This window comes from Aulostomus chinensis, chromosome 12 (genome assembly GCF_037954235.1).
Source record: "Aulostomus chinensis isolate RoL2024-O1b breed Wild chromosome 12, RoL_Achi_v1.0, whole genome shotgun sequence".
Taxonomy (NCBI): domain Eukaryota; kingdom Metazoa; phylum Chordata; class Actinopteri; order Syngnathiformes; family Aulostomidae; genus Aulostomus; species Aulostomus chinensis.
The window spans coordinates 1,712,117-1,722,606 of NC_141331.1; the positions used below are offsets into that span (position 1 = coordinate 1,712,117).

At 44.3% G+C, this 10,490-nt stretch overlaps 2 protein-coding genes across 4 annotated transcripts; both read left to right on the forward strand.

Annotated features, from left to right (window-relative positions):
* Nucleotides 1-1,032: 1,032 nt before the first annotated feature.
* LOC147251691 (uncharacterized) lies at nt 1,033-2,405 on the forward strand. 2 transcript variants are annotated; one of them, XM_086221151.1, is made up of 3 exons: nt 1,033-1,149; nt 1,567-1,850; nt 1,956-2,405. In XM_086221151.1, exons 1-3 carry the CDS (start codon nt 1,053-1,055, stop codon nt 2,286-2,288), a joined length of 714 nt encoding a protein of 237 aa, XP_086077277.1. In that variant the 5' UTR covers nt 1,033-1,052; the 3' UTR covers nt 2,289-2,405. The 2 variants fall into 2 exon arrangements, with proteins under 2 accessions (XP_086077277.1, XP_086077278.1); XM_086221152.1 differs by having other exon boundaries at nt 1,974-2,405.
* Nucleotides 2,406-7,473: 5,068 nt separating this feature from the next.
* LOC147251692 (uncharacterized) lies at nt 7,474-8,843 on the forward strand. 2 transcript variants are annotated; one of them, XM_086221154.1, is made up of 3 exons: nt 7,474-7,587; nt 8,005-8,288; nt 8,412-8,843. In XM_086221154.1, the coding sequence occupies exons 1-3, from the start codon at nt 7,491-7,493 to the stop codon at nt 8,724-8,726; spliced, it is 696 nt and encodes a 231-aa protein (XP_086077280.1). In that variant the 5' UTR covers nt 7,474-7,490; the 3' UTR covers nt 8,727-8,843. The 2 variants fall into 2 exon arrangements, with proteins under 2 accessions (XP_086077280.1, XP_086077279.1); XM_086221153.1 differs by having other exon boundaries at nt 7,475-7,587; nt 8,394-8,843.
* Nucleotides 8,844-10,490: the final 1,647 nt, after the last annotated feature.

Sequence of the window (10,490 nt, forward strand, 5' to 3'; positions counted from 1 at the left end):
AGAACAGTGACAGGTACCTGGGACAGGACTCCATTACAGTCGTCCAGCAAGGAGGAGTGAAGGCATGGGTGAGGGACTCAGTGATGGAGTCTGACAGAAATGGCTGGAGTCTGGAGATGTTCCTGAGGTTAAGACGGTAGATTTGATGATGATGCCCAGGTTGCAGACTTGGGGGGGGGGGTGGGGAGATGGAGCAGCCAACCACCTGAAGGATCACCAACCTTCTCGAGCAGTGCCGCGGTCGCCACAACCATGAGCTCTGTTTTCTTGCTGTTGCGTTTGAGTAGATTAGTTGTCATCCAGATGTTTATTTCTTGAAGGCAGTTCACTGGGGGGAGGGGTGTGGATGGTGAGATGCTGAGGTACAAATGAGTATCATTGGCGTAACAGTGGAAGTTGATGAAAATGTAGTATTTGTATCCAAGCTCAACAAGCAAGTTTGGGCAAACCTGTCCAAACAGTCCCAAGTGAATGAATAAACTGAGCCTAAGAAATGAATGGGAAATACACAGTGATTTTAATCCAGTGACTTGATTTTATAATTAAAGAGCATTTTTGTCAGGGTGTAGAACAGTTAAGGACCAGAAGTGGAAAGCAAAATCTAGTTTGGGGATCAGAATTGCTCAAATCAAAACGATGCCTCACCCTAGTAAGGAAGCCGTGGGGACAAGAGGCTGTTCGAGGGTCCTAACCTAGGACTGTCACCTTTGATTCCAACTTTGGAAAGGCAACTGGACAATGGATGGATGATGTAACAAGAACATTTTTCTTTTATTGCGTGACGAGTTTGCTTGTCATAATTTGGGGAAACTTTGAAATGCAATGTAAAAAGATGTCATCACTGTTCACATAATAAGATGATACACAGTTACTTCTTAACTTTTCTGTTCCTGCCTACACAGTGGTGTTGCTTTTAATCTTTTTCTGTAAGACTATCTCTGGTGAACAGACACCAGAGTGTATTCAAAATTTGGAAAGGGAGGAAATGTCACCCCCCCCCCCTCCAAAAAAAGACGCTCATCCGCCTGAATTGGGAGAGTTTAAAAGATGCCATGTTAAACCTGAAGTTTTATTTGGGAGAACTTTCCTCACGTGCGGACTGTACGCTACGACTGCAACCTCTGAGTGACACAGTGAAGATGGGGTCAAGTAAGTCACTCATTCCTTTTCCACTCCAGTTTACATTAATTGCACTTCAGTCGTAGCCTGGGAAATTTGCTCCCACGCTTTTTAAAACTTTTTAGGAATGAATTATATTTTGTGATAAATGTATTAATCGGAGAAACCATATTATCGATTGTGGATGCAAAACTTGTTCCTTTTTTGAGTCCACTGCAGGACCCCTACACGGGGGACCTTACTTTCTTAGTATTTATAAACGATGTACATTATCTTGAAAGTGTGTACTTTTTACTGAAAAAACAGAATAAGAGCTAGTGTTCCAAGATAGACAAACACAACTATAAATGCAGCAAATCACATATGTAGAAGGCATTTTCTGAACCAAAAGTGTGTTTTTGACAAAAATGATCACAAGGCTTTATGATGTCAATGTTTCGTCTTCAGAGCAAATGGACGTCTACGACAGCTTGTGGCAGAAAAATGAGGATATCGCCTACCAGACATTGGCAGTGCCGTTTCTGCAGCACATGCAGCTGGGGGACCTCCAGGCAGACTACTATGTTGGCTTCATGATTCAGGACATCAATTACCTGGTGAAGGTCACTGACATGTTGAAGGAGATGAGTGAGAATGTGAAGGCCCCCAAGGACATCAGCGACTTCATGAAGAACAGATATGAAAGCTACCAGAAATACGCTGAAGCAACACTGAAACAGTTCAACCTCAATGTAAGAAATCATCAGTTCTCCTGCATGTGGGCCACCAGGTTTAGTGGGTATTCTCAGAACTGACATGTATTTGTAGTACTAACACATCCACCTGTTTCATCCGAGGGTGTGTCCAACATTAAGGCGACTCCAGCCATGGAGAAGTACCTGGCTGATTACAAAGAAGTTATGGAGAAGGAGGAGCCCATTTACTTTGCTGTGGCTCTTCTTCCCTGCGCGAGGCTCTGGCTGTGGCTGGCCAACCAACTCAAGGAGACCTGCTGCAACGCTTACTACACCTGGAAGAAGGACAACATGTACGGGCACCCAGAAGACCACTACAAGGCCCTGCTCGACAAGTACCTGACCAAACCAGAGCAGATTGAAAAGGCCAACAACATCTTCCGCATGCAAATGAAGAATGAGCATGATTTCTTTGAGTCCTCTCTCCAAGAGTAATGAAGAAATGAAGGCTGTTAACTATCTGTCTGTACTTGTTCTGCCCTCTAATATCATGCAACACAATCAAAAGCTTTTGTGTCACTGCTAGAAAGTCTAATAAACTCTTCCTCAGTAGCTCCAGACTACAAAAACATCAAAGCCTGTTTCAACACTCCAGAGTCCCTGCAGGTCTGTCAGTCCAACCGACTGTCAGCCAGGAAATATCTGGGCTCTTGCTGTTGCCAGGATTCATGAAGCTACTAGTTGACAAAACTGGTTACACTGTATTAACATATCTCTGCATCAACTTGCTATTTTACATTCAAGAAAACAATCAATAAAGTTACTACTGTGCTTTAATATCTGGCATTCATTTTTGAACAACATACATCAGTGGCTTCATCATATGATGAAATTCCAGAATAATCTAATCAGTGTTGTGGTACTTTGTGCTTATGGAGAAGTTTAAATTTTTCTTTTTACTTTGATGAGTTGGCCCGGTGGAGCAGTGGTCCTCACTGTGGCCCCCCAGCAAGAAGGTTGTGGGTGGAGCAGTGGTCCTCACTGTGGCCCCCCATCAAGAAGGTTGTGGGTGGAGCAGTGGTCCTCACTGTGGCCCCCCATCAAGAAGGTTGTGGGTGGAGCAGTGGTCCTCACTGTGGCCCCCCAGCAAGAAGGTTGTGGGTGGAGCCCCGGCTGCAGCACGGGGTCTTTCTGGGTGAGTCTCCATGTTCTCCCTGTTCCTGCTGGGTTCTCTCTGGTACTCCAGCTTCCTCCACAGTCCAAAGACATCAAGAGGGACCAGGTTAATTCAGACTCTAAATTGACCGTAGGCGTGGCTGGGAGAGCCAATGGTTGTCTGTCTCTATGTGTTGGCCCTGCCATGGACTGGTGACCTGTCCAGGGGGAAGGCTGCTGGGATAGGCTCCACCCCCACCACCCTTGACAGGAGAAGAGGGAGAACATGGAGGGATGGATGGATGGATGGATGATGAATGGAGGGATGTAACAAGGACAAATGTCTTGTTACTACATAATACATTTTCATGTTGTACAATGGTGAACTATTTTGTTCTAACGAGAATTCTTTTTTTGAAACTGCACATAAGGCAATATGATATGGAACCTTTTTCTCTTTATTCCTGCCGGAAATTACACAATAGTGTTGCTTTTAATCTCATGTTACACCGTTATCTCTGCAGAACAGCAACAGTTTTTCCTCTGAATGTTGGAAAGGGAGGGAATATCTGTCAATAAAAAAGGCGGTGGTTTGCCAGTCATACTGGTCTAATGCGCACTGGGGTCATCAACGTCATTACAACTAAGATTTCCAAGGAAAAGAACACACCCTCCAAGTTGCTGGAGTGTGTCCAGGAATCTTGAGTGTGTGCTACCTGTTTCTTCTTCTGCTCCCTTTGAGGAAGTGAAGATGAGATCCTGACGCGATCTGCCTGGCACACACCAGATCTACTCCCAGCCAGCCTTATTGTTTACAAGGATCGGCTTATACTGTATATGTTTATGAGAACACATCAACTCAAAGCACTGTGACGAGAGTCGATCTGCCCACCTGATTGGGATGCCAGCCTGTGTGCTTGCAGAAGGCCTCCTCGCTGGCTCGCTCCAACCTCTGCCTGATTAAATTTAGTAGATTGTCTGACATATGCTGGAAGGTTTTTCCAGAGGAACAGGGAGTGATCAACAATACTTTCATTGGAAAAGTCCCTGCAACCTACTGACTCCTTTTTAACTCTTTGGACACAAAGAAGACTGGTGTCTTATGAGTGGAGGTTTGATAATGTCAGAGAAAAATCCTTGTGTGGAAGTCCAGGGCAGTGTGGAACAGGACTGGGCATCAAGAACAGGCTCTGACGCAGAACCAATTAAAACATTTAGATTCTACTGCAATAATTTAGCTTTTTTTTTTTATCCCTGAACTTTAAGCTAGCAGCATGGAGCAGCTCAGTCACGTGAGCTCAGGAAGTGGGCCTCGAAAGTATGGCTTCATTTTACACTAAAAAAAACAGGTGATCACACACCTGTCGAAAACTAATGTCCTGCACAGGAGGATGCCTGGAGCGTACCTTGTTCGACATGCTACGCCGTTCTCCCTCTCCTGTTTCTTCCCTCTGGTAGCCCTGAGGTAGCTGCTGCCTCTTCGCTATCAGGCAAGTGAAATCTAACTATTCTCAACATGGAGACAGCATACATGTTTACGCTAATTGCTAAAACAAATTTAAATGTGAATGGACGGATGGATTTTTTTCTGTGCTTTGAATCACTTTAAGCTATAATCAATCCTGTGATCACTCATGAATACGCACTAGATTAAAATGCTTGTATTTAGTATGCATGATATGCGAGTGGTATAGAAATGAACTAAGTACTAATTCCCTACCGTGTCTGACAGATGTGGAGTCGCCAACCACTTGGGTTTCAAGTCTTGACCACCAATCAAGTAGCGCTCTCAAAGCTTGTAGGACACTAACAGTCAGGTAATGTTTCATATATTTGCTAACCTTCGGTGCCCTGATGCGTTCTCAGGTGCCTGATAAAGTTTGGCATCATCAATCCAGCATCCTGTAATTTTGACATCAAAAATGTTGTGTAAAACAGTTCTTTTGATTTTGATGTTTTTAGAGATAAAGTTATGATAAAAGGTACAAGTGCACAGCTGCTTGCCATGGTTCGGCTGCTGCATCCTCTGAGGCCATGCCCACCAGACAGGTTTGTATGAATGCAGGACAGAATGGAAGGACCCTCAGCAGGTAGTTCCTTCATGTCAATGCAAATATCAAAGTCATGAGTGTAAGAGCCAGAGTCCGAGTCAGGTCAGTTTTATTTATCGTGTGAGATACCTCATGTAACTTTACAAATGGAGCAGGCCTCGAACTGCACTTTAGTTTAAAGAGACCCAACATTAGAGAGGGGTGGAGACAAGGATCCAAGTCCAGTCTGGTGGAAGTGTCAATCGTGTGTGCGACTGAAATGCATTTCAGTTCCATGTTTCAGACTTGAGTCTGAGCATCAGCATCCAAGCAAATCTTTGCAAGGGGAGAAGTTCTAAAAAATCCTTGTGTGGAAGTCCAGGGCAGTGTGGAACAGGACTGGGCATCAAGAACAGGCTCTGACGCAGAACCAATTAAAACATTTAGATTCTACTGCAATAATTTAGCTTTTTTTTTTTATCCCTGAACTTTAAGCTAGCAGCATGGAGCAGCTCAGTCACGTGAGCTCAGGAAGTGGGCCTCGAAAGTATGGCTTCATTTTACACTAAAAAAAACAGGTGATCACACACCTGTCGAAAACTAATGTCCTGCACAGGAGGATGCCTGGAGCGTACCTTGTTCGACATGCTACGCCGTTCTCCCTCTCCTGTTTCTTCCCTCTGGTAGCCCTGAGGTAGCTGCTGCCTCTTCGCTATCAGGTAAGTGAAATCTAACTATTCTCAACATGGAGACAGCATACATGTTTACGCTAATTGCTAAAACAAATTTAAATGTGACAACATGATCAAAATGCAGGGTTCTGTAGGTGAATGTCTCCAGAATGTTAAAGCAAATAGCCAAGCTAAGCCACTGACTCAACTAAATACTCTGTTCACAACAGCAAAGCAGAGGAAGTAGAGAAATGTCAGAGAACATCACTGCTGGTGAGAGGACGTAGAGGCTTCGAATTTAGCTATGCAAACATTACAGCTAAGCTAGCAAACTAGCTACAATTCATTGATCAGTGACGTTAAGTTGCACATGTGGTTTTGTTTCATATGTAAGAGGACATCAACATTTTGAACAGAGAAAATACGTTCTTTCTCACATAGACTTTCCAGGCTGACTGATAAAGATTTCAGGAATGTAGACAACTTCATTGACCTGAGGAGAGTTCTTTAAAGTCACACACTTTGTATCTCTACTCAAAAGAACCCCACATCCAGTCAGATCCTGCCAATTCTCCAAAAGCTTGAGTTGCATTTTACTGTTGATGATAATTATCATAATCATAATAATGTTAAGAGGTCCAGGCGGTGGGCGATTTTCACGTGAGCAGGAGGAGTTTATGTGAGATATGGGAGTCAACTCAGATGGGCCAGGATGGGGGTGATGTGCTGCCAGGGCTTGGTGCAGATGAGAACCCTGACAGCAGAGTTGTGCATGCACTGGAACCTGTCCAGAACAGTGACAGGTACCTGGGACAGGACTCCATTACAGTCGTCCAGCAAGGAGGAGTGAAGGCATGGGTGAGGGACTCAGTGATGGAGTCTGACAGAAATGGCTGGAGTCTGGAGATGTTCCTGAGGTTAAGACGGTAGATTTGATGATGATGCCCAGGTTGCAGACTTGGGGGGGGGGTGGGGAGATGGAGCAGCCAACCACCTGAAGGATCACCAACCTTCTCGAGCAGTGCCGCGGTCGCCACAACCATGAGCTCTGTTTTCTTGCTGTTGCGTTTGAGTAGATTAGTTGTCATCCAGATGTTTATTTCTTGAAGGCAGTTCACTGGGGGGAGGGGTGTGGATGGTGAGATGCTGAGGTACAAATGAGTATCATTGGCGTAACAGTGGAAGTTGATGAAAATGTAGTATTTGTATCCAAGCTCAACAAGCAAGTTTGGGCAAACCTGTCCAAACAGTCCCAAGTGAATGAATAAACTGAGCCTAAGAAATGAATGGGAAATACACAGTGATTTTAATCCAGTGACTTGATTTTATAATTAAAGAGCATTTTTGTCAGGGTGTAGAACAGTTAAGGACCAGAAGTGGAAAGCAAAATCTAGTTTGGGGATCAGAATTGCTCAAATCAAAACGATGCCTCACCCTAGTAAGGAAGCCGTGGGGACAAGAGGCTGTTCGAGGGTCCTAACCTAGGACTGTCACCTTTGATTCCAACTTTGGAAAGGCAACTGGACAATGGATGGATGATGTAACAAGAACATTTTTCTTTTATTGCGTGACGAGTTTGCTTGTCATAATTTGGGGAAACTTTGAAATGCAATGTAAAAAGATGTCATCACTGTTCACATAATAAGATGATACACAGTTACTTCTTAACTTTTCTGTTCCTGCCTACACAGTGGTGTTGCTTTTAATCTTTTTCTGTAAGACTATCTCTGGTGAACAGACACCAGAGTGTATTCAAAATTTGGAAAGGGAGGAAATGTCACCCCCCCCCCCTCCAAAAAAAGACGCTCATCCGCCTGAATTGGGAGAGTTTAAAAGATGCCATGTTAAACCTGAAGTTTTATTTGGGAGAACTTTCCTCACGTGCGGACTGTACGCTACGACTGCAACCTCTGAGTGACACAGTGAAGATGGGGTCAAGTAAGTCACTCATTCCTTTTCCACTCCAGTTTACATTAATTGCACTTCAGTCGTAGCCTGGGAAATTTGCTCCCACGCTTTTTAAAACTTTTTAGGAATGAATTATATTTTGTGATAAATGTATTAATCGGAGAAACCATATTATCGATTGTGGATGCAAAACTTGTTCCTTTTTTGAGTCCACTGCAGGACCCCTACACGGGGGACCTTACTTTCTTAGTATTTATAAACGATGTACATTATCTTGAAAGTGTGTACTTTTTACTGAAAAAACAGAATAAGAGCTAGTGTTCCAAGATAGACAAACACAACTATAAATGCAGCAAATCACATATGTAGAAGGCATTTTCTGAACCAAAAGTGTGTTTTTGACAAAAATGATCACAAGGCTTTATGATGTCAATGTTTCGTCTTCAGAGCAAATGGACGTCTACGACAGCTTGTGGCAGAAAAATGAGGATATCGCCTACCAGACATTGGCAGTGCCGTTTCTGCAGCACATGCAGCTGGGGGACCTCCAGGCAGACTACTATGTTGGCTTCATGATTCAGGACATCAATTACCTGGTGAAGGTCACTGACATGTTGAAGGAGATGAGTGAGAAAGTGAAGGCCCCCAAGGACATCAGCGACTTCATGAAGAACAGATATGAAAGCTACCAGAAATACGCTGAAGCAACACTGAAACAGTTCAACCTCAATGTAAGAAATCATCAGTTCTCCTGCATGTGGGCCACCAGGTTTAGTGGGTATTCTCAGAACTGACATGTATTTGTAGTACTAACACATCCACCTGTTTCATCCTAGGGTGTGTCCAACATTAAGGCGACTCCAGCCATGGAGAAGTACCTGGCTGATTACAAAGAAGTTATGGAGAAGGAGGAGCCCATTTACTTTGCTGTGGCTCTTCTTCCCTGCGCGAGGCTCTGGCTGTGGCTGGCCAACCAACTCAAGGAGACCTGCTGCAACGCTTACTACACCTGGAAGAAGGACAACATGTACGGGCACCCAGAAGACCACTACAAGGCCCTGCTCGACAAGTACCTGACCAAACCAGAGCAGATTGAAAAGGCCAACAACATCTTCCGCATGCAAATGAAGAATGAGCATGATTTCTTTGAGTCCTCTCTCCAAGAGTAATGAAGAAATGAAGGCTGTTAACTATCTGTCTGTACTTGTTCTGCCCTCTAATATCATGCAACACAATCAAAAGCTTTTGTGTCACTGCTAGAAAGTCTAATAAACTCTTCCTCAGTAGCTCCAGACTACAAAAACATCAAAGCCTGTTTCAACACTCCAGAGTCCCTGCAGGTCTGTCAGTCCAACCGACTGTCAGCCAGGAAATATCTGGGCTCTTGCTGTTGCCAGGATTCATGAAGCTACTAGTTGACAAAACTGGTTACACTGTATTAACATATCTCTGCATCAACTTGCTATTTTACATTCAAGAAAACAATCAATAAAGTTACTACTGTGCTTTAATATCTGGCATTCATTTTTGAACAACATACATCAGTGGCTTCATCATATGATGAAATTCCAGAATAATCTAATCAGTGTTGTGGTACTTTGTGCTTATGGAGAAGTTTAAATTTTTCTTTTTACTTTGATGAGTTGGCCCGGTGGAGCAGTGGTCCTCACTGTGGCCCCCCAGCAAGAAGGTTGTGGGTGGAGCAGTGGTCCTCACTGTGGCCCCCCATCAAGAAGGTTGTGGGTGGAGCAGTGGTCCTCACTGTGGCCCCCCAGCAAGAAGGTTGTGGGTGGAGCCCCGGCTGCAGCACGGGGTCTTTCTGGGTGAGTCTCCATGTTCTCCCTGTTCCTGCTGGGTTCTCTCTGGTACTCCAGCTTCCTCCACAGTCCAAAGACATCAAGAGGGACCAGGTTAATCCAGACTCTAAATTGACCGTAGGCGTGGCTGGGAGAGCCAATGGTTGTCTGTCTCTATGTGTTGGCCCTGCCATGGACTGGTGACCTGTCCAGGGGGAAGGCTGCTGGGATAGGCTCCACCCCCACCACCCTTGACAGGAGAAGAGGGAGAACATGGAGGGATGGATGGATGGATGGATGATGAATGGAGGGATGTAACAAGGACAAATGTCTTGTTACTACATAATACATTTTCATGTTGTACAATGGTGAACTATTTTGTTCTAACGAGAATTCTTTTTTTGAAACTGCACATAAGGCAATATGATATGGAACCTTTTTCTCTTTATTCCTGCCGGAAATTACACAATAGTGTTGCTTTTAATCTCATGTTACACCGTTATCTCTGCAGAACAGCAACAGTTTTTCCTCTGAATGTTGGAAAGGGAGGGAATATCTGTCAATAAAAAAGGCGGTGGTTTGCCAGTCATACTGGTCTAATGCGCACTGGGGTCATCAACGTCATTACAACTAAGATTTCCAAGGAAAAGAACACACCCTCCAAGTTGCTGGAGTGTGTCCAGGAATCTTGAGTGTGTGCTACCTGTTTCTTCTTCTGCTCCCTTTGAGGAAGTGAAGATGAGATCCTGACGCGATCTGCCTGGCACACACCAGATCTACTCCCAGCCAGCCTTATTGTTTACAAGGATCGGCTTATACTGTATATGTTTATGAGAACACATCAACTCAAAGCACTGTGACGAGAGTCGATCTGCCCACCTGATTGGGATGCCAGCCTGTGTGCTTGCAGAAGGCCTCCTCGCTGGCTCGCTCCAACCTCTGCCTGATTAAATTTAGTAGATTGTCTGACATATGCTGGAAGGTTTTTCCAGAGGAACAGGGAGTGATCAACAATACTTTCATTGGAAAAGTCCCTGCAACCTACTGACTCCTTTTTAACTCTTTGGACACAAAGAAGACTGGTGTCTTATGAGTGGAGGTTTGATAATGTCAGAGAAAAATCCTTGTGTGGAAGTC